This window comes from Saccostrea echinata, unplaced genomic scaffold (assembly GCF_033153115.1).
Source record: "Saccostrea echinata isolate AGI-Se365-2 ecotype Australia unplaced genomic scaffold, CSIRO_AGI_Sech_v1 ptg000014l, whole genome shotgun sequence".
Taxonomy (NCBI): domain Eukaryota; kingdom Metazoa; phylum Mollusca; class Bivalvia; order Ostreida; family Ostreidae; genus Saccostrea; species Saccostrea echinata.
Genome location: NW_026889763.1, coordinates 6,642,854 through 6,665,819, shown reverse-complemented (window position 1 = coordinate 6,665,819; position 22,966 = coordinate 6,642,854). Strand labels below are relative to the sequence as shown.

General features: G+C 34.3%; 1 protein-coding gene across 1 annotated transcript; it reads left to right on the top strand.

Annotated features, from left to right (window-relative positions):
- On the top strand, positions 1 to 22,471 carry LOC133186684 (synaptojanin-1-like). The gene is made up of 27 exons (XM_061321936.1): positions 1 to 129; positions 586 to 672; positions 1,363 to 1,627; positions 1,923 to 2,148; positions 2,342 to 2,425; positions 2,587 to 2,745; positions 3,135 to 3,301; positions 3,481 to 3,562; positions 4,070 to 4,225; positions 4,409 to 4,565; positions 4,954 to 5,142; positions 5,498 to 5,600; positions 6,298 to 6,438; positions 7,851 to 8,043; positions 10,219 to 10,239; positions 11,343 to 11,501; positions 11,908 to 12,067; positions 13,515 to 13,593; positions 14,058 to 14,258; positions 14,374 to 14,452; positions 17,041 to 17,206; positions 17,387 to 17,470; positions 17,712 to 17,869; positions 18,043 to 18,166; positions 18,642 to 18,727; positions 19,557 to 19,707; positions 20,084 to 22,471. The coding sequence occupies exons 1-27, from the start codon at positions 9 to 11 to the stop codon at positions 21,238 to 21,240; spliced, it is 4,755 nt and encodes a 1,584-aa protein (XP_061177920.1). The 5' UTR covers positions 1 to 8; the 3' UTR covers positions 21,241 to 22,471.
- The last annotated feature ends 495 nt before the right edge of the window (positions 22,472 to 22,966 follow it).

The window sequence follows — 22,966 nt, the reverse complement described above, 5'->3', positions numbered from 1 at the left end:
AGTTGAAAATGGCGATGATTAAAAATTTCCGGATATTTCACAAACTAGAACCGCCGTATAGTGTTATTATTGAGAACAAAAATTACGAAGAATCACTACTTCTGGAGTCCAATGCTTTAGCAGTTTTACGTAAGAGAAAAACTTGTTTTTTATTGTACTTAAAAAAGATTGTGTGGAGGGCAATCGATTTATGAAAATAAGCAAATGGATGGGGCAAAGTCAACTTGATTATTTGATAGTCAGAAACTGATAAAAAATAGAACTTTTAATTCACATAAATTTTAACTTCAAGTTAAATTATTTTATCGTTTGGAAAGTGTAAATTGATGAAAGAGGATTTGCAATTTGTGCATAAACTGAATCGATTTTTACCACCACCATGAACGACGAAATGATAATGACTTATAGTTTCTTCCTGAATGTTAGATAATCATGGTAATATAACTGTAATGAACTAGTTTACCCGGAAATCAAATAATTTAAAGAAAACCTACTGTTATTAAATATTGAATGTTTAATTGGAGACACAAATGACATAATACTGTATTTCTCTTGGTTTATATTAATACAGTTTATGCACTTCAGATTCAAGTGAAGCTGAGCTGGTAAAGAAACAATACACAAAAATACTTGATGCCTATGGGTGTCTTGGGGTCCTGAATTTTGCAATTGGTAAGTTTCCTAGGAATTGCAAAAAATACATGTAATCACTATTGGCAGAAATGAAGACAATTAAATACGAAATTTTTAGTATCATTTGGTGAAGTAAGCCGGTAAAGAAAAATGACTGATTAGGTGCTCGTGATTTATATTCTAAAATACAGAGACAAAGAGCGTACTTTAAATGTGATGAGTTATTATTATATTCAGATCCATCAAGAATGACATCAATATTTTATATGTATATATGAATATATATATATATATATATATATATATATATATATATATATATATATATATATATATATATATATATATAATATATAATATATATAATATATATATATATATAAAATATGAATATTTTACATGTGTGTATGGGTACATGTAACATTGTGCGAAAGGAGTTAGAAAATATTCAAAATAACAATAGATAGAACTTAAATTTGTTTTTCATTCTGCTGTTTTGACATTTAAAAAAATGATTTTAATTGTCATCAATGCAAACAGGCTCGATATCTCTCATCACTTTATGTTACAAAATATTAATACAAGTTTAAGGAACTAGCTGCACAGATCCCATACAGTGGGTATTGATGATCCTCATCATTTGACTTTCAGAAAAATTGCAAGTTGGAGAGTCAGACCTCAGTCTTTTCAAACATTTTCACTTGAATTATTTGATTTTGTTTTTCGGAGAAGATAATGTACTTTTCCTAGTACTGGTCACTGGTTGTTTGTCTGTGGGTAAAATATGCGATTCAGAAATATTTCGGATCACATCAACCCACTTCCTATCTCTGAGGAATGGCCAAAGTGATGAGGAGAGGATCTCTGAGGTTAAGAAACTTCTGAATTCGGGGACTTTCTACTTTGCTTGGTCTGCAGCTGGGACCACATGGGATCTCACTTTGTGTGCCCAGAGAAAAATCCAGGAACATGACACGGATAATAGATTTTTCTGGTAGGAATTGTAATACAAAGGAAGAAATGTGTCTTAATTACCATATTAATTTCTAGACAGATTGTTGTAAAGCAAAGAGTATTTTAGACATCTTTTATTTATTCAATTTTCATTTTTTATTCATTTTTCATGAATCTTCTGTTTTATGAATGTCATGTGGCATATGACAAATATTCATGAAAATTGATATTTTCTTACAGTTTGGTTATATTTACGAGAAAAAGCATGTGATGTTTTGTAAAAAATATTAGAATTTTTTTTGTATAAAAATCATTCAACAAATTTTTACTTTTAGGAATAGAATGCTGCATGTACATTTCCAGAGATTTGCTATTGACTGTGACAGGTGGTTGTTTAAGATGATATGTGGAGGTGTAGAGATTAGGACAATTTATGCTGCTCATCGACAAGCCAAGGCTTGCCTTATATCACGACTCAGCTGTGAGAGGGCTGGAACCAGATTTAATGTTCGGGGGACAAATGATGATGGCCATGTGGCCAATTTTGTGGAGACAGAACAGGTTTTAATTTCTACCCCCAAAAATTATTGAAAATTTATGTATTCTTATTCCCATTTTTATATCTTGTGTACAATGTGAAAAGAATATTCCTTAATGTATGTGAACTTGTTTTTTTCTATTATTTTTAAATGTAAATGTACTTATCTAATTAAAATGTAACAAATGATACATGATTTCACCTTATTTATTTCAGGTTATTTTCTTAGATGAAAAAATATCATCGTTTATTCAGACCAGAGGTTCAGTTCCATTATTCTGGGAACAGCCTGGAATCCAGGTAAAATGGATTACCTGTGTCTTCTTACTTTATATTATTAATTTGCAGTTGATGTAGAATGTTTGTTAATATCCATTCTGAAATTGAGAGTACATGTATATTATAACATCACTGTAATGCAGTGATTTTTTAATTAATACAAATGATTCCTTAATTGATAGGTTGGGTCCCATCGAGTGCGGATGTCCCGAGGTCATGAAGCTTCAGCCCCAGCATTTGACAGACATCTTAACATGCTTAAGGACTTGTATGGGGATCAGGTGCTGATAAATCTGCTGGGACAGAAGGAGGGGGAACACATGCTCAGTCAGGCATATCAGGTAAGTGAAACCAGTTAGGGTAGAGTAGGAAAGATAAGTGTAAATTGTTAAATGTTTAGTAAATTAATTGTGATTATTAGTGCTCTTACACAGATACACTGTTTGGGGGATTTTTTTTTTTTTTTTTTGATTTGCAAGTGTTTCTATAATATTTGCTGAATAATGGGTATTACTGTAACTGCTGATGGGAATATTAAATACTTAAGAACATTGTAATGTTTGTAATTTCTACACAACTTAAGACTCTATATGTACTTATTATGGTCATACAAGTACATGTATTATCATTTGAAAGAGTTTGATAGAATAAATGGCAGATGATTATACATTATGTATGTTTTCCACAGAGAGAACATCATGTTTAATTTTGAAATTCTTTTGCTTCTCAGAAACACCACAAAGCTTCCACATTTCATCAGAGGATACCATTGATTAACTTTGACTACCATTCTGAGTGCCGTGGTAGTACTAAGAATCTGGACAAATTAAAACACAAAGTTCTGAAGCAACTGGTGGACTTTGGTTATTTCTACAGTGTGGACAATCAAGGGGATAGGTAGGAGCATGCCAAACTCGCAATTAAATGTCAGATTTAGCTAAATAAATGCCCTCCTTTACTTTGAAATGTTCATTATCGTTAGATATGGAAGATCTGGATTTTAAGTTTTTATTTTACCTTGAAAGGTTCAATTTTAGACATGTTTAAAAAAAATCATTTAATTTTTTTTTATATAGATTTCAGTCAGGTACCATGAGATCCAACTGTTTAGACTGTTTAGATAGAACCAATGCCGTGCAGTCCATGCTTGGGATGGAGGTGATATTTTGCTTTAAATCAATACCTTCATACTCTGTTTTTTTTTAATGCTCTTATATCAGATATTCCGGGGCATATAGTTTTTGGTCTGTGTGTCTGTTTATCTGTTTGACTTCAAATACTTTAACCTCCACCATTATCCATAACTTCTGAATGGTTGGTGCCAGGGCTTTCATATTTCACATGTATATTTCTTGTGATGAGAACTTTCTGTTGATACCAAAATTTTTGACCTCATGACCTTGATCTTGGAGATTGGCTTACTTTTGAAAAGCTTTAACTTTGCCTATGAGCTGCCATATGGGGGCATCAGTGTTTCACAAACACATCTTGTTTTATATTTAGATTACAAATATTTTGCCAATATTTGTAGTGACACATGTATATGTTTTGTTTTTTTAAAACTTCAAAATAAATAAATGAATAAAGTACATGTAAATAAATACATGTATTGGCTATGGTTCTTAAAAATTATTTACATTTTATACATACACTGTATATACATAGATGCTACCTCGTCAGTTGGAGAGTTTAGGACTGGCTGAGAAACAACAGATGGTATCCAGGTTCTTAGACATCTATCGTCAAATATGGAGAGCTAATGGGGACCATGTCAGCAGAATTTATGCTGGAACTGGAGCTCTTGGAGGGGGCAGATCAAAGGTCAAAAAAAAAAGAATCATGATTGAATTTCTTCAATAAACTTAAATTTTAAGATTTTGCATAATTTAAGCAGGAAATGTCTTATTTTTACATGTGCTTACAAAATGGAAATTCCAAACAAAGAATTGAGGTAACTGCTGATACCAATCATACAAAATGTGAAAAATATTTCAACTTTTTCAGTATTCTGATGCCACCCGCTCAGCCTCACGTACCATTCAGAATAACTTCCTTGACAACAGTAAACAGGAAGCTATAGATATTCTGTTGCTAGGCAACACATTAAGGGGAGAGTTAGCAGACAAGGCTCGTGCATTGCTAACTACAAGAATTTTACATGGTTTGTAGACTGATATTTTAGCAATATGGCATGGTATTTTGAAAGCAAAAATATTTCCTGATCTAGAAATCTTGCATATAGAATAATGAACGTATATTATTTGTATTCTTTTGGATAAAATATGTAGAATTTTTTTTCCTTGGAATGATATTTGTAAAATATACATGTAAATTGCATCTGTACTTAAAACAAATAGCAAGCACTTGTTAATCGATTTCCATGTAACAAAGTGTTCATGTAGGGGGTTACTTTTGGTGGAAACTGAAAAAAAATACAAAATGTATAGGTTGGTTGTTTAGTATAATGCTTTTAATGATAGTAAAATTCACAGAAAATTCCACCAGGCAAACACTTCCATGTTTACAGTAGTAAACTTTAAAACTTTCAGCCCCTCCAGCTATTCTTGAGGCAATGGTCAACAGTCATTCTGAGTATACAGAGGTAGAAAATCTGAGGATTTTCATTGGAACCTGGAATGTGAATGGAGGAAAACACTTTAGGAGTATTGCACACAAACACGAGTCGATATCAGACTGGCTGTTAGATGCTGCCTCCATTACTAAAGAAAAGAATCCAGGTACAGTGTACACTCGTATATCAGAAATGAAAAATCTGTAGAACTTGTGTAATACATGTATATATATTTGAATAGAATATTTCAAGGAAAATCCATTTAACATATCTTGTATCAAATGTGATGGTGTCAAGAAATTCTTTTCACATACAGTCAAACCTCGTTATATTGAACTCAATGGGACTGAGAAAAAACTTCAAAATATCCAAGGAATCAAGATATCCAGGGTAAAATACATAGAGAATAAGTGGATAGGACTTCCAAATCACTTCAACATATCCATGGTATTCAAGATATTGGTGTTCAAGATACTGTAGGTTAACTGTACTGTTTTATCATTTTTTTGGTTGGTTTTCAGAAATGGTGGACAAATCGGCCGATTTGGATCGACCAATGGATATTTTTGCCATTGGTTTTGAAGAGATTGTTGATCTAAATGCCAGTAACATCATGAAAGCCAGGTTATATATTTTCCTTCATAAGTTGATATCAATGTTCCTATTGGTTAATATGAGTTCCAATGGAACAGAAAAGTATTGTGCATTATTTTGGTAGTTGATACATGTTTAGCTCAACTGAGCCAGTGGATCACGCGAGACCAAAATAATGTATGCAATCCTGTTCAGAAATACATACAGGGTATGTATAATCAAAGATCGGCCGAAATCTTCTGAACAACAAAACCACAAGTCTGCTATTTTATTCACCAATTATTTTAGTTTAGAATTAGGATTGTACAAATATAGCATTTTGGACCAAAAATGTTAATCCACCTCTGTATCAATATAAAATTAACATACATGTATTGGTACATGTTAGTATAGAAAAGTAGGAAATCATACTCTCAAGAACAGAAATGCTTTATTCTGTCCATTGACTGGTTCAGTATAAACCTAGAGTCCAAATCTGGGATAGAAAGTATGCAAGATTTTTTTGGGGTGAAATCAAGACACATTTAAATACTGTTTGTCAGGTTGACCCATTATAGAAGATTTTTGAATGGTGTATAATGAAAGGCATACCCCTAGTATAACATATCAAAACATATTTTGAGAATTATCTGTGTGTATACTTGTGCAAATAAATAAAGTGTACCTTGTACTGTGAATGTACATATGTAATTGTATGATGTCAGTAACTTCCATACTTTTCCAACAGTACCACGAATGCCAGGGAATGGCAGAAGGAGCTGTTAAAGATTCTCTCTCGTGACCATAAATATGTGATATTGACCAGTGTCCAGTTGGTGGGGGTCATTCTCTATGTGTTTATACGTCCTCACCTGGCTCCATTTATCAGGTATGTACTCTCAATTCAGATGCTTAAATATGAAACTTCAGTTAGTTTTCACATGCAGTTTTCTAAATGTTTTGACTGTCATTACATTTGCTTTTGATGAAATGAAACATGCTTGTAGAGTGTGAAAAATTGTGAATGCACCACAGGACTTATGAATGCATTTTTAGCTCTACTGGTCAGAGACCAGAAGAGCTTATTATACCCCCGCTCCGAAGGAGAGGGGGGTATACTGTTTTACCCTTGTGTGTCTGTCTGTCCGTCAGTCCGTCCGTCTGTCTGTCTGTCCGTAACAAATTTTGGTCACAGTTTTCTCAGCAACTACTCATTGCAGATGCTTGAAATTTTAGCACAGTCTTTGTTTAGGCATGCCATATGGTGGGATTCATTTTTGTACTAATCTGATGTCAACTTCCTGTTTATCTGTGCATCTGTCCGTACCATACATAACAAACTTTGGTTGCAGTTTTCTCAGCAACTACTCAACGCAGATGCTTGGAATTTTAACACACTCTTTGTTTAGGCATGCCATATGGTGGGATTCATTTTTGTACGAATCTGTTGTCAACTTCTTGTTTATCCATGCGTCTGTCCGTACCATACATAACAAATTTTGGTCGTAGTTTTCTCGACAACTACTCAACGCAGATGCTTGAAATTTTAACACACTCTTTGCTTAGGCATGCCATATGGTGGGATTCATTTTTGTACTAATCTGATGTCAACTTCCTGTTTATCCGTGCGTCTAACCGTACCATACATAACAAACTTTGGCCGCAGTTTTCTAAGCAACTACTCATCGCAGGTGCTTGAAATTTTAACACACTCTTTGTTTAGGCATGCCATACATTGGGATTCATCATTTTTGTACAAATCCGATGTCGACTTCCTGTCTATTCGTGTGTCTGTCCGTATCATACATAACAAATTTTGGTCGTAGTTTTCTCATTAACTACTCATCGCTTGAAATTTTAGCACAATCTTTGTTTAGGCATGCCATATGGTGGGATTCATTTTTGTACGAATCTGATGTAAACTTCTTGTTTATCCGTGCGTCTGTCCGTACCATACATAACAAATTTTGGTCGCACTTTTCTCAGCAACTACTCATCGCAGGTGCTTGAAATCTTAAAACAATGTTTGTTTAGGCATGCCATATGTTGGGATTCATTTTTTACTAATCCAATGTCAATTTCCTGATTATCACTGTGTTTGTCCATAACTGAACTTGTGTATTCACATCAGAGCGGGGGTATTATTAGTGAGCATTGGCTCACAGACTTCTTGTGTATGATGTCTTCCTGTCTGTAAACAGTTTTTCAAAATCCTACAGTTATGGACCAAATATCAATAAAATTTGGTATACAAGCAGACTACACTGAGATACATAATTTTATGTATACTTTTGAATACAGGGATGTTGCTACAGACTCTGCTAAGACAGGATTAGGAGGTGCCGCTGGTAACAAAGGGGGCGTGGCCATACGTTTTCTGTATCAGAGCACATCATTGTGTTTTGTTTGTGCTCATCTGTCTGCAGGACAGTCACAAGTCAATGATCGCAACAGCGACTACCACGAAATTTCACGCAAAATCTGCTTCCCAATGGTGAGAGTTTTTTTTTATTGTAATTTGGTATATGCTAATTCATATCATCTCCCTGCACTTTTATTTTATCATTTATTCTTAATTATCATCAAAGCAAAATACAGATGTATTTTTATAACCCTATCTTTCATACAAGGCAGATGGTAGCTTCTTTCTTAAGAGGATAAAAAAATCTTTCTCTTTAATCATTATAATTATTCTTTCATTTTTTAAAACATTATAATTCAACATAATAATTTAAATATTACATATTAAATAATAATCATTCTGTTGATATACAGGAACAGTGTATGGTAGGATATTTACATATTTAGCATGTATATTGATATTGTATGATGTATGTTTCAGTGTTATTTGTCATTGAGATGTATGTTTGGGTTTAGTTGAACATTATCCTTTGGATGTTTTTATAAAGACCTGAATTCAGACATTTAAAGAAACCTGGATGTTCCTATTTATTATTCTCTGTATGCATGCTTGTAACCAGAGTAATACATTTAGATAGGAAAATACTAACATCTTCAAATTATTTTGTATTTGTATTAAGTAAATGGGGTACATATAATGCCAAGTAATAAAAAGACAGCAGGGAAATGCAATGTAGTGTAGCAAAGGCACACCAATTCATGAAATGAATCATAAGACCAAAAAATGTTTGTTTCCTGGAACCGGCTTTTATGTAGAAAATATATGTACAGTCAAACCTTGTTATCTTGAACTCGATGGGACTGAAAAAAACTTCGAGATATCCAGGGGTTTGAGATATCGAGGGTAAAATACTTCAGAAATACGTGGATAGGACTTTCCAATCACTTCAACATGTCCATGGTATTCGAGATATCCGTGTTAGAGATACCAAAGTTAAACTGTATATATGCATTCATGCACATGTATATATATGTATAATGAAGTACTTGCAACAAAGACAATTTGGCATAGTTAGGATACATGTAACACATTCCAAAGAATTGAACAGCCACGTCAATTACCCTGTAGTTCTTATTTTTTGTGGCCACAATATTGACAAAGGTAATTTTAGCAGGAAACAAGCAGCTGCATAATATACATGTATACTGTGAATTCACTAATTGTCGTGGGGGTTTAATATTTGATGTTTTCATGATATGAAGAGACCCATGAATTCATGTCCTCCTCAAATGTAAAATTTCAAATAAATAACAACTTATCACTTCATCGTCCAAGAAATCAAATCCCCACAAACTGATATCATTTCCCTAAACAGCGAAAATTTGATCCCACGAAAATATGTGATTTTACAGTAGTTTTAAAATGCCTTATATTATATTTTATCCAGTTCCATCATCATATATTTTGGAAAAGAATCGGATTATAATACCCAGTGCAGCATTTATATTTAAAAAACTCATAGAGGGCTGTTTTAGAAGGTTAATCATGTACAGTAAACAAACTTTTTTTTTTTTTTCAAGGCTTTAGTTACAGTGTATATATGTTTTTGTGTTAGACACTTTGTTATGCAGTATTAGGTGAACTGTATATAAGGTTTTTTTTATCATTTGTATTACATTATTTATTACTCAGTGTTGTCAAGATGTTAGATATCTGTGACTATTACTTGTACAATAGAAGATTCATGTAGTTTAGTGTTTCATGGTATCACCATTTAGTAGGTAACACCTATGTAGCATCTACTTAACCTTTTTGGTAACAAAGGTCAAGGTGATGAAGTAACTGATCTAGAATATTTTGACATTTTAGTCTTATAGGAGGTGCCCAGAGGAACGGGTGCCCAAAGGTCAAGGTCAGAGTAATTAAATAGTTCATATCAGTGCTATAATCCTGTGTGGAAAACCATTTGACCTTTTTTCCTCATACTTGCTGTGAAGAAGTTTGATGGCCCAGGGTCAAAAGGTCAAAGAAAATGATTAGTGTTCCTAATGTTGTGAACACCATATCAATTTAGTATGTGTGAAGCAGTGTTCTCTGAAAGAAAGCATGATTTGATAGGATCCTCCTTTGTGAGGTACCATTGAATTCTTTTATATTAATTTCTTATTGCATGCAATGTGTTGGCTCATTATTGGAGACACTGTGTATGTCATTCAAAATGGAAATTGCATTACTTCAAAAGGTCTTTGTGTAATGTGTTTTAAACAGGAAATAGAAAAATAATGCACATTTTTTGCTTTTTTTTAGATTACACCAACCCTTCGGAAGGTTGCTGAAACATTGCAAACATGTATTCATTTAATCCTGTTACAAAACAAACCATTTCACTTTCATGCACATGAAACCTTTGCTTAATAATTACACAAATTGTTTATGCTTCTGATTTTAAGAATATTTCACTAAGCACTGCTATTATTTAAGAAAAATTATGACAAAATACCGGTAATTTTTGTTTCCAAAATTTTAAAATCTTGAAAGTGAAATGATTCCAATACTTTCCCTATTTATCAAACATAACTGGAACTCTCCCTCGCTCTTCAGTTGATGATGTATAAATTGCTGACTTCCATTTTAGCTTTTCAGAGCTACACCTTCAAATATACAGTTCAGAACAATCTCTTCTTTGCAAAATGTATACAATACATATAATATATATATATACTGTATATACAGAGGAGTCTTAATGAAGTCGAAAAATTTAAAACATTTATGATAAAGAAATGACCAAATTTTACCTTGTAGTTGCTCTCCACAAATAAAATTGTAGATTTTGAGGATAGGGTTTTGCATTGAAATCTATCGATCTTTTACAAATTTACATTTCCATGAAATCTTTGCAAAGTGGTAGTCAGCTTTGGGTCTTCATCAATTACCCTATACATTCTTACTGAGGGATAATATTAACATTGTAAAATGTTTTCTCTGTGAAAATAAAACACACAAAAAAATCTTCAAAAAATAATTTATTTCCTCTGTAATGTTCAGTATAATTGTTTTACTAGATGGAATGTAAAACATGGAAATATACTAAAAACAATTTTTTCATGGAAATAGAATTACTATAAAACCATAATTTTGGCAATATCTACCAACCAATGCAAAGAGCATGCATTTATATAACAAAAATAAATTCTGTACAATACTTTTAATTATTATTTTCTTGTGTACTAAATATTTATACATGAACTGTACATTATACAATGTACCATATTTAAATTTTGAAAACATAACAATATGAAACAAGAAAGAAAGGGGTAACAAGATTTCATCATGAAATAATACATATTAATTTATTTTCATCTGTACTCAATATTTTACACCAATTCATTTATTCCTGGATCTATATGAATCTTTTGCACTGATTTTTGTAGGGGAGGACAGTAGGATCCCATGACTATGTATTCTGGTGTGGGGACTTCAATTACAGAATTGACCTTCCTCGAGAGGAGATCTTGAGTCTGATCGAGGACAAAAACTGGGGTGCTCTCCAGGCATGTGACCAACTCAAAGTCCAGAAAGAGGCTGGCAATGTAAGTCTTGGAAGTTCTGATACATGTGGTGTTAAAGGGGACTAATGTTAAAAGAATTCTTATCCTGCTTGATTAAAGATCATTACTTGGTGTAATTTGAACATACAAGTACTCTGATGCCATTTTGTTCTGTGTACAGTGTTAGTTTGGCTTAAGAATTCTTTAGTTTGGTTCCTTTTTGGTTTTTACAATATTCTATTCATATTGATTTTGTGTTTTTGTTAAGTTACTTTCACTTTAAAAGTACTAGTATATTTTCCATGTTTTGTTCTACCCCAGAAAAACAGATTCTGAAATAATAGGACCGTCTACACTATAGTTCTTCTAAAATATCAGTCAGTATTTTAAGAATTATCCAGATATATTGAAACTACCCTCAACTGTATTGCTGTATTTTTATTAAAAGGTATTTAAAGGCTTTAGTGAGGGCCCTACAGACTTTGCCCCGACCTACAAGTACGATCTTTTCTGTAACGACTATGATTCCAGTGAGAAGTGTCGCTGTCCAGCTTGGACAGACAGAATCCTCATGAGAAGAAAGCCCCTCATTCACCATCAGCCCAAGTGTGAGTGCTTGTTATGTATAAATTTAGTGATTAACAATCAATAATATTCTTATACAAAAATAGACTGTATGTATTCAAAAACTACTTTCCATGACAAGTACTGTGTATGTACTTTATATACATGTATTTGTTGTTACCCCTTTATGTTCTTATTTATTTATGCCATAAAAGTTTATAAGGAAATAAGCATATAAATGTAATACACAGAAATGCTATTTGTGTTAATAATACCCCCAGCAAATGAAGTTTGGGGAGTATATAGGAATCACCTTGTCTGTCTGTCTGTCTGTCCATCCAGCTGTCTATCTGTCCTTGTTATATAACTTTGTAACGAAGAATTATTGGATGCTCATACTTGTTACAAAGATTGTTTATGATGTAAGGGTGTGTTTTTACCTTGACCAAAGGTTATACTGGCAAGTTCAAGGTCACTGGCAGAAAAAAGTGTCCCATTTTCAACTTCCTAAAGGAGAAACATTGAAAGTTCATACCTCATACAAAGGTTGCATATGACCTAAAGGTTTGTCATGATTTAGACCCAGGGTCATTTTATCAAGTCCAAGGCCACTTTAGAAAAATATTTAAATTCCTGTCTCGACCATATCTTGTAATGGAGAACATCAGAGTTTCATACTCATCACAGATATTGCATATGACCTGAGAGTATGTTATGATATTAACCCAAGGTCATTACAGCAACTTCAAGATCACTGGCAGAAAAAGTGTATTTTTTATGTTCAGTCTATTATTCTCAAATGGAGGCTAATTGGAAGTTGAAACTTGACACAAGGATTGTTTATGACTTAAGGATATGTCTTGAGCTGACCCATCCAGGTCATTTTCGCAAGTCTTTGGTCACTGGCAAAAAATAAAATGTGAAATTTGTGTCTGGCCTCTAACTTTCTAATGGGAAAACACTGGAAGTTTATACTTAACACAAATATTTCTTATATCCTCAGGATGTGTCTTGATCTTCACTCAAGGTGATTCTGGCAAGTTCAAGGTCACTGGCAGAAAAAGTATAAAATTTGTGTCTAGTTCATTACTCTCTAATGGATAAGTACTGGAATTTTAAACTTCAAACAAAGATTATTTTTGAGCTGAAGATATTTCATAACCTTGACCCAAGGTCATTTTTGCAAATTCAAGATCAATTTAGAAATGTGTATATGGCACTTCTAAAAAACTGCAGTGGGGATTATAATTTTGTGAGCTTGCTCCCAGCACCTCTAGTTCCATGATTGAATGATACAGTACCAGATCTATTTTGAATACGCTATTTTGAATACCAGTGTTACATGTAGAACTTAGTAGTCACAGTTTTTCAGAAGTTCTTAGGGAATGTTAAACCAGGGAAAAATAGTTTTATATTTTATTAACAGTAAAAGATAATAAGAATGTGTTAGGTCTTTTAAAACTTTATCATTGTTTGGTTTTGTAATTTCAGTGTTACAGGATGGACCAGTTTGGAATCCTGGGAAAATGATTTTATACAACAGGGTAGAACTAAAGACATCAGATCATAGGCAAGTTTAGTGTGATAGTCAACAATGGAGAGAATTCCAATTTTAAGTACATGTATTTATTAACATTGTGTAATAGGTCATGTGTTGTGATTAATAAGTTTTATAGCTCAATAACTTAGGGAGTGGGGGGGGGGGGGGGGTAGGATGATAGATATTCCTTAGCTCTATTGTGATGGAAGTAGAAAATAAAAGTTAGACTTTTTCCAGTATTTTTATAAGGATCATTGAAAAAAGATTGAATGGAAGAAATTAATCATAGATTTTCTGGTGTACTAACTTTCAATAATTTCTACATCTTAAAAGAGAAGGATTTTTGTACATATGTATAATTATTTGATGAGATATACCGGTACATGTAATCTGTTACAGAAGTGAATCTGAGTGTTTGTGTGGGAGTGTCATATAAAGTTGTTTCAGAAACTGTGTTTCAAATTACAAATACACAATCGTATGTGTTACTTTAGGCCGGTGCTGGCACTGTATGACATTGACACATTGAAAGTGGTTGAAAACAAGAAGGAGCAGAAGTTACAGGAAATAGTGAGTCAGCAGGGCCCACCAGATGGCACTGTTATTGTTTCTGTGGAAACGGAGGAAATGGAACAAGACTTAGTGGAAGCCATTGTTCACTTCTTCTCAGATGTTGGAGAAATTGTTCTTATCAGGTAGACATATTGTTTACAAAGTGTTTAATACCTTTTTGTACCTGTAAAAATTTTAAGTAGAGAAATAAATGAGGTACCTTTTCAGAGTTCATACATGTATTTTGTTGATTTACAGATTTGTAGAAGCTGATTTGTGGTTAATCTTCAAGACAGGACAGTTTGCACTGAAGGCATTGAACTATGATGGCACAGAGGTAAAATGTTTAGGTCACTGAGTCACTCAAGTGACCTATTGCTATCTGTTTTTGTCCGTCATCATGCTTCAACATTCAGGGTTCGACACTAACGGTAGGCCGCTAGCCCGGGACACCTGAAAATTGAGGTCAGGCTTCTAAACATGTCTTCGAGCTTGTCCTGCAGGGCTACTGCAATTTATTATCAAACACTCACTCAGAGCATTTAAAAATTAATTTAAAAATGCACAAGTCCCGTCGATTTTGTTACTTTCCTAAAAACACCCCATGTTTCGCGATTCTCGGTAACTTACCTTATCGCTTTACATTGCACGACACATCCACGTGTGAAAACCAACCAGTTATCAAAAGACTTATCAGATACAAAAAAAAAATTAAAGAGATAAACATCATGTGTTAATTAAAAAATTAGCAATTAAATTGATAAAATTATCCTTATTGAAGAAATATACGTGTTGAAAACGTTGCATGGTTTTCCTCATCCATGTCGTAGCATTGTTGGTGGGTGCATTAGGAATTGACAGATTGATAGAACGGCAATTTTAAAAGCTTCCATGAGCATTTATTGTGTTTGACAATTCCTCAAAATTAAAAAAAGAATAATTACTGCATTTGTAATCCCCTACAGTTTGGGTTGTTTCAAATCACGTGTGTACATGACCGCAACCGAACAAATTGCACACGCTGCACACTTGCTGAATATGTCAGATATTTTTGTAACATGTAGCTTTCTTTAAATGCAAGGAATATAAAAGTTAAAGTATGAAAAAGCAACAGCTATTAAAGATTACTAGATTAGCCTGAGTATATATTGGTCAGTGTTGATCTTTTTAATCATACACTGAAATACATTTCACACAAATCTATACAAGCATGCCGGTACATTCATGTTATACAGAAATAATACATGTAATACTTTGTTTCTGATATCAATTTTCATTTTCATACATTTTTGACTGTATTGAAGATGAACTTGCCTTGTAATGTAGATCTGGTTTTTCATATACAAAATGTACTTGACTTTTCTTTAATACTAAATAACCAGTTACGAACTTTTTAATCAGATTGTTTGCAGTCAAAATGTAAAAGGTGATTCAGAATACCCTAAATGACTGTAAATGTGGAATTTTTCAATAAGAAAAACGTCTTTTGTTCAGTCATGAAGTGACATATAATTTTACCCAAAAATGTAGCCAGAATGCAGGATTTGGCAACTCTAGTTTTAAAATTTTCTGGGGGAGGCCCCCCATACCCCCTCCAGCAGGAGGGGGAAATCCCCTCCCGCACCTACCCCCCTCGTCGCTTTGTGACTCGGCCAACAGCCTTTGGCTGCTGGACAACTAAATCATGATCAGGGCTAGTAGAAATTAGAAATTGCTAGCCCTGTGGGCGATTATGGTTTAAAAGTTAGTGTTGATCCCTGACGTTTGAACATTTTCAGCTTCTCCTCAGGAACTGTTCAACCAATTTCGGCATGTAGCATCAGTGAGAGTGAAGGGGAACAAAAATTATGAATTTCTTGGTCCTTGCACCCCTGAGGCCTAAGGTCTGGGGCTAAAAGCATCAAAATCAATGAAATCTTTAAGAAATCTTCTTCTTTACTCCCAGATATCTAGCAGTCAAACTGTTGGCATGGTTGTAATAAGCATTGAACCTTCTACAGAAATTGTGAAATTCATGGCCACAGGGTCAGGGGTTATGGTGTTAGGGTGGGGCTCTGTTGAATATATAGTTAAAATGCATTATTTCTTTAAAAATCTTCTCCTCTGGTCCTGGTATTAAGCAAACAAACTAATGCAGTTATGATGAGCAAGGGTGCCTCTTCCAAAATTGTGAATTTCATGGCCCTTGGGTCAGGAGTTCTGGTGTAAGGATGGGGCTCTTTTGATTATATAGTAAAAATTCATTAATTCTTTGAAAATTTCCTCCTCTGCTCCTGGGTATTAAGTCGATGAAGTAAGTGCATGGTTATGATGAGCAAGGGTGTCTCTTCCAAAATTGTGAAAAATGTGGCCCCAGGGTCAAGGTTCAGTGGGTGGGGCTGTTTTGATTATATAGCGAAAATGCATTAATGCTTTGGAATTCTCCTCCTCTGCTCCTTGGTATTAAAGAAACAAACTAAATGCATAGTTATGATCAGCAAAATTCCAAAATTGTGAAATGTTTGGCCCCGGGGTCAGGGGTTCCTGTGAAGTGGAGGCACTACTGATTATGTAGTAAAAATGAATTATTTCTTTGATAATCTTCTGCTCTGCTTCTGGATATTAAGAAAACAAACTAAGTTTATAGTTATGATGAGCAAGGGTGCCTCTTTCAAATTTGTGAATTTCATTGCCTCTTGTTTAAAACAATTCAATTGTGGGAAAGTTGTTACATGATAATCAGGTGACCTATAAGGCCTTTGGTCTCTTGTTTATTAATAGGATGGCTATTTTCAGTCCAGTTTTATGACCTACTTACAGCTGAATTTTGAATTATTTATTATTTTCCTATGAATCAAGTTAATTTTGTAAGGAAAATAACACTTATATTTCACTTGCATGAATGTTTTTGACATGGACATGAAAAACCCAGCCTATCTTTGATAGATAAATGGAACTACAGTAAGAACTCGACTAAAGACACAGAACTGGCAGGCTCAGATACAAGAAGAGCTTAAGATCTGTATAGTTAAAACTACCCCACTCTACAACCAGTTCTCTAACAGCCTGCTCGGAGAGGACTTCAGCACACCGGCCATGGAGTTTGAGTCAGGTCAGTGGCCTTGTTGTTTCTATGACATAAAACTTTTGCCTGAAGTGATAGCAAAAGAAAGGGTGAAGTCATTTTCAGCATGGTTTTAGTTTCAATTTTGTGACTAGTGTGAGTAAATTATATTACTTTGTTAAGATGGTGCAGAGCATTGGTTGTATAATTTTTTGTTGTCTATTGTAGAAGAAGAGGATGACGCAGAAGTACAGGAATCTTTGTTAGACACTCCTTTTGAACATCTAAGATCAAGTTCACCAACAGGGTCAGGTAGGTCAGATATCCAGGTATAATCTATAGCTACACATAACAAGGTCAGATATCCAGCAATAATCTATAGCTACACATAACAAGGTCAGATATCCAGCAATAATCTATAGCTACACATAACAAGGTCAGATATCCAGCAATAATCTATAGCTACACATAACAAGTGAAAGGAACATTGATATTTCTGTATATAGTTTTGTAGACACTTATTATTTATGGAACAATTTGTGTAACATTTTAGGCCGATACAGTCCATATTCTGATGATGGGTTTTTAGATACTCCTTCTGCCCCCCCTCCAAGGCCCCAACAGGTGAACAGACCCCCAATTCCTGCCACAGGACCCAACAGAGAGTCACCAGAACCATATACAAGTCAACCTAAACAACCAGGACCAGAGGTATGAAAGAAGTAAAGAAGTCAAGTTGGTAAAGCATGAGGAGGCATTTCAATTTCCTTTTAGATTTACTTTAGCAAGGGTCATATTTCTTGTCTATTGCTCCTAATTCTTGATCATGCATAATGATGCTGCAATAAATAATTCAGCATAAAATTCTGTTACAAATATTACAGCCTGGGTCCAGACCAGGACCTCCACAACGCCCCACAGGACCCCCAGCCAAACCACCGCCCCCACAGAGACCAAAAGCTCCTCCCTTCAAGCCATTACAAACTGCTGCTAAATCCATTGAACCTGGTACATAGTGCTTTAACTGTTTAAGAATTATCATAGTTATTACAACATGTACATGTTTATGTGAATTTTAATTCTTGGTAAGAGCATTATGGAAGGATGTACATGTAGTTAACTACAGAACTTAAAAATATAGAAAATCTACTCAATTTGGGGAATTAATGTACTTTTCTTGAAAATCAATACATGCATGTGTTTTAAAAAAAACAAGAAAAATTCTTGCTTGACTCAAATTTGTGTATACATACAGTTTTTATAAAGCAAATGCATGAAACCACTGGGCTTTTCAAAGAGGTTATCAAAAGTGAAATATAAACTAATGATATGAAATTGTGTATTTATAATAACATTTGCATGTACATTTAATATATTATAATCATAATATACTTTTTCTCAATAAGAATTTAAGAAAAGATCTTAAAATTATTTTTTAATATGTGTATCTTTATATGCACCAGTATTTATATTTTCCATGTAGATGTCAAAAAGCCACCTCCAGTTGTTAGAAAACCAATCAGCTCACACAGTATAAAGAAAATCAAGATAAAACAACAGCAAACAACGGTAAGTTCTTTTGGTAGAGTTCTTATAGGACACTTTAGTCACTGATGTGACCTATGACCTACCAAAATTATGAAATTCATGGCCTATGAGTTGAGGGTTAAAGCCCAATGGTGGGGCTAATTTGGTTATATATTAAAAGTTCATTTAACACAATATTTTGAATATTTTCTTCTTCACCCATTGTCTTATAGCAGGCAAAAATGTTTGCATTATTATAATGAGCAACCTTGTGAAATTCATGCCCCCTGATTCAGGGTTAAGATCACTTTGGAAGTTGGGTAAGTTAGTAATATTGAAAATACATTATACATGTACCTTTAAAAATCTTTCCTTTTTTTTCTTATGGACACTTTATAGTCAATATGTTTGCATGATTGTAATGAGCAGATAGCCCTTAACCAAAGTTTTGAAATAGGTCTCCATTGCTCAGACCCCAGGGTGGGCCAAATTTATATCGATATTGAAAATGTATTACATTATATCTTTTAAAATTTTGTTTACTCCGGAGCATCTAGAAGATGAAATTAATGCAATGTAAAAAATTCACATGATTCCAGTCCAAGATGGTTTTGAGTTCCTCATAGCCTAAGAAACTCATAATACCCAGAGTCAAGGCCCAAGGGCTCCTTTTTAAAGCATTTTAGTCTCCATAGAATTCTAAGAATGTCAGTACCTTAGTGTATAGAACATGTATAAAAAGACAATCTTTTTCTAATTGGTGACTTCCTGCATTTATTCTGTTCATCTTCTCAGAATTAATTTTTTCTAATTGGTGACTTGCTGCATTTATTCTCAGAATTTATCAATTTCCCTGTATTTACATGTATAGACCACACAGATGCAGCCAATGAATATTGGTCTTCCTACAAATGTGACTCACCATGGACATGCTACCTCTATAGAAGATGCACAGTCTCTGATTGAAAAACTGATGGAGGGGGGAGGTAACTCATTACCCCCAGCCCTGCTGCCAAACACAGGTGAGACACCTTATCTGGGATAGCATGACAAAGTACATGTATTCATTTGGCTCTTGATTTTTAGCTCTACTGTTTAAAGATCAGAATAGTTTATGCATTGAAAACTATGTCTGAAAACAATTTTCCTTTCAGTTAAAAAAAGCAGACTAGTACATGAAGAAACTTTTTCATTTTTTTTCATTGCCTTGTGAATTATGAGATTTAAAATATAGACGTCCATGCATATCTAAATAAAAAATTGTAAAAATTGAATTCCATGGAAATTTTATGAAAGCTATGGTAAGTTCTGGGCCCAGGCTGCAATATTTATAATATATATAATTACAAAATGTAAATAGAAACATAGTAAAATTTAAAGGTGTTTCTGCCTTTTTAGATAATAAAATGGTTAGAAGCCAGACAAGTGAGTCTGTCACAGCTAACAAACCTACACTAGAAGCACCAAAACCTGTACCAAGACACAGAAGTACAGAGAACATTTCATCCATGACAGAAGCCCCACAGCGGCCCCAGCGACCAAGAGACAGCCCTCCTAGTGTACAGCCCCGTAGTGATACTCGCCCTGTTCCTGCCCCAAGGAGGGAGGTTCAGAGTATGGCCATCCATGGAGGGGATCAACTCAAGCCCACCAGGGGGCCTCCTCCCATTCCACCGACTCGACCTCAGAGCTGGATGCCCTCAACTGGAACTGTACCAGATGATCAGACATATGCAGTTGTAAATAAAACATCAAAATCTATTCCTGATAGCTCTAGTCAGAACATACTTGATGTCCCTTTGTCGCCTGGTAGCAGTGATACAGCACAAAAAGATCCATTTGACACATCAAGTGTTCCTAGTCAGTTTCTAAATCAGGCACCACAAACTGCTGGTAAACCTCCACCCAGAGTTAGTAGACCTCCACCTCCAGTACCTACCCGACAAGTGTTCAACGACCAGGATATCACAGCTAGTGCTTCCGCAGACCTACAAAGTGACCAAGCACAATTAAACGACATTCAGAGCAATTCTGAAAATCAGGCAGATTCTCCACAAATTCCTTCTTTTAGCCCTCCAGAGCTCCCATCCTTTGAGAACACTCATGAACAGTTTACATCATCTATGGGTTCCCTTCCCGACCCAATCACAGGAGGACCCCCTTCTGAATCCCCACCTCCTTTACCATTCGATGGACCCCCTTCAGAACCTCCACCTCCTCTTCCTACAAAAGGTCCCCCCTTGGAGCCCCCACCATCTCTACCATCTAATGGTCCCCCATCTGAGCCCCCACCCCCTCCACCAATCGATGAAGATGACCAGTTTGCAGAATTCAAAGCCAATTTTAATCATTTTCAAAATTCATCACCACCTCCTGAAAGTTTACCTTCCGATCCCCCTCTTACTGCCCCACCCCCTATTCCCAAGGGACCTTCTTCCAATGGACAAGCACCTAGAAGAGATCTTCCTCCTGTTCCTACAAGGGGGCCAGCCACAGGGCACCCTCCTATTCCAAAAAGACCAATGAATTTACCCCCTGTGCCACCAAGGTCTTGAAATAATCAATGATCATGTAATAATTCTGCTTCTAAATAACTTGGCTTTGATAAATATCAGCAGTAATAAGAAATCAGTCTTTTTGTTTTATTTGTGTAGGCATGTTAATAATGCAATCCTAGAGGTTTGTTATTGGTGTGTTCTTTGTTATGTTTATAACGTTACATTTTTATTGTGGTAGAACCACACCTAGACTGTGATAATACTGGACTCGGGCATGGTTTATTGGATTGATACCTCTTTTTTGTTCCAACTGCTTGTTTGGATTAACTCAAGTCATTCAATACCACGTCATTATTTTGAATGCAATGCTTCCACATAATATCTGAAAGTATTGACTAGTCATATTTATGATTTATGAAGTAAATTATCAGGATCTCTAAAAACTCAGATAACTTTATATACATGTACATGTAGGTATAAATATGCAGTCATGATGCCACTACTTTTTTTATATGTACATTTATTTATTATTAACAGTGATTAAGATGCAGTGAGTTTTAGCTAACACAAAATAAACATGAAAATGTGATTTCATTTTTCTCCCAGCAGATTTCATTCCAAATCCTACATTCCTTCTCTCTTATCCGTAGTCTTTGGTTGTGTCACAAGTATATAAATTTGTCAGTTTTTTTTTTAGAGCAATTGACACATGTACCATATCATTTAATTTCAGTTTTGATATCATTTGTCATTCCAAAAGATTTGTTAAAATAGTAATTATTTGTGTTTGTCAGAATACTGGCTTGCAAGTTAATCAGTTATCCATGTTTTTGCAACTTACAACAATACTGTGTTATACATGTACATGCATGTCCAATGGTAGACCAAATATTTTTTATTATTATTTTGCTGGCTAAGAATTTACTCTGACATAATATGTAATTGTGTGCAATATAAAAAAAGCTTTGACCTTAAAATTACTTAAGTGTATTGTCCTACTTTAAAAGAAAACTTATTTTCTCTGTGCTGTATTCTCTTAAGATTTTAGTACATATCACCTGTGTTAAATTACTTGTGAAAACTATCACAGTACATGTGTACTAGTAAAGAATTAGAACCATTCATTTGCTGATTGTCTAGATCTTTTCTTTGTTTTAACTGATACTACTCTGCATGTACGAGTTCAAGGATAGTATTTTCTGTGATAGTGTAAAGGTGAAGTGCTAGTTACCAACAGTAACATAGTGATATATGTAACAGTAATAAAATGCTATTTGAATCAAAGAAAGTTGCTGTTTGTTTTTAAACAATCTGAAAAGGTATTCTGAATTGGAACTTGGTAATTCTCGAAAATAAATTCCCGTTGCTATGCTTAGAACTACACTGTACATTTATTTGTGGCTTATAACTCAACTTTAGTAAAAAATAAAACCTTAGGATGAAAACGTATTTGTAATTGATGTCAACAATATCTTATTTTCGACCTTTTGTCTACAATTACTAAAAAGCCCTTTTTCACTTTGCAAACGAATAGTCCATAGCAGGATGATAGAAAATGTGACAGACCAGGCCCCAGAATCAGGAAGTAGTTTTAAGACGAGACAAAATTTCAGTCATTTGTAAGATGATTTTTTATAGACTGTCGGACACAATTTCAAATTTATTTTTTCTGTACTATTACATGCATATTTAAATCAATTTACATCTGATTTGAGTCTAAAACTGATTCAAGATCCTAGGGTTAGATCAGGATTCAAACTTGGTCCCTCTTATTCTATATCAG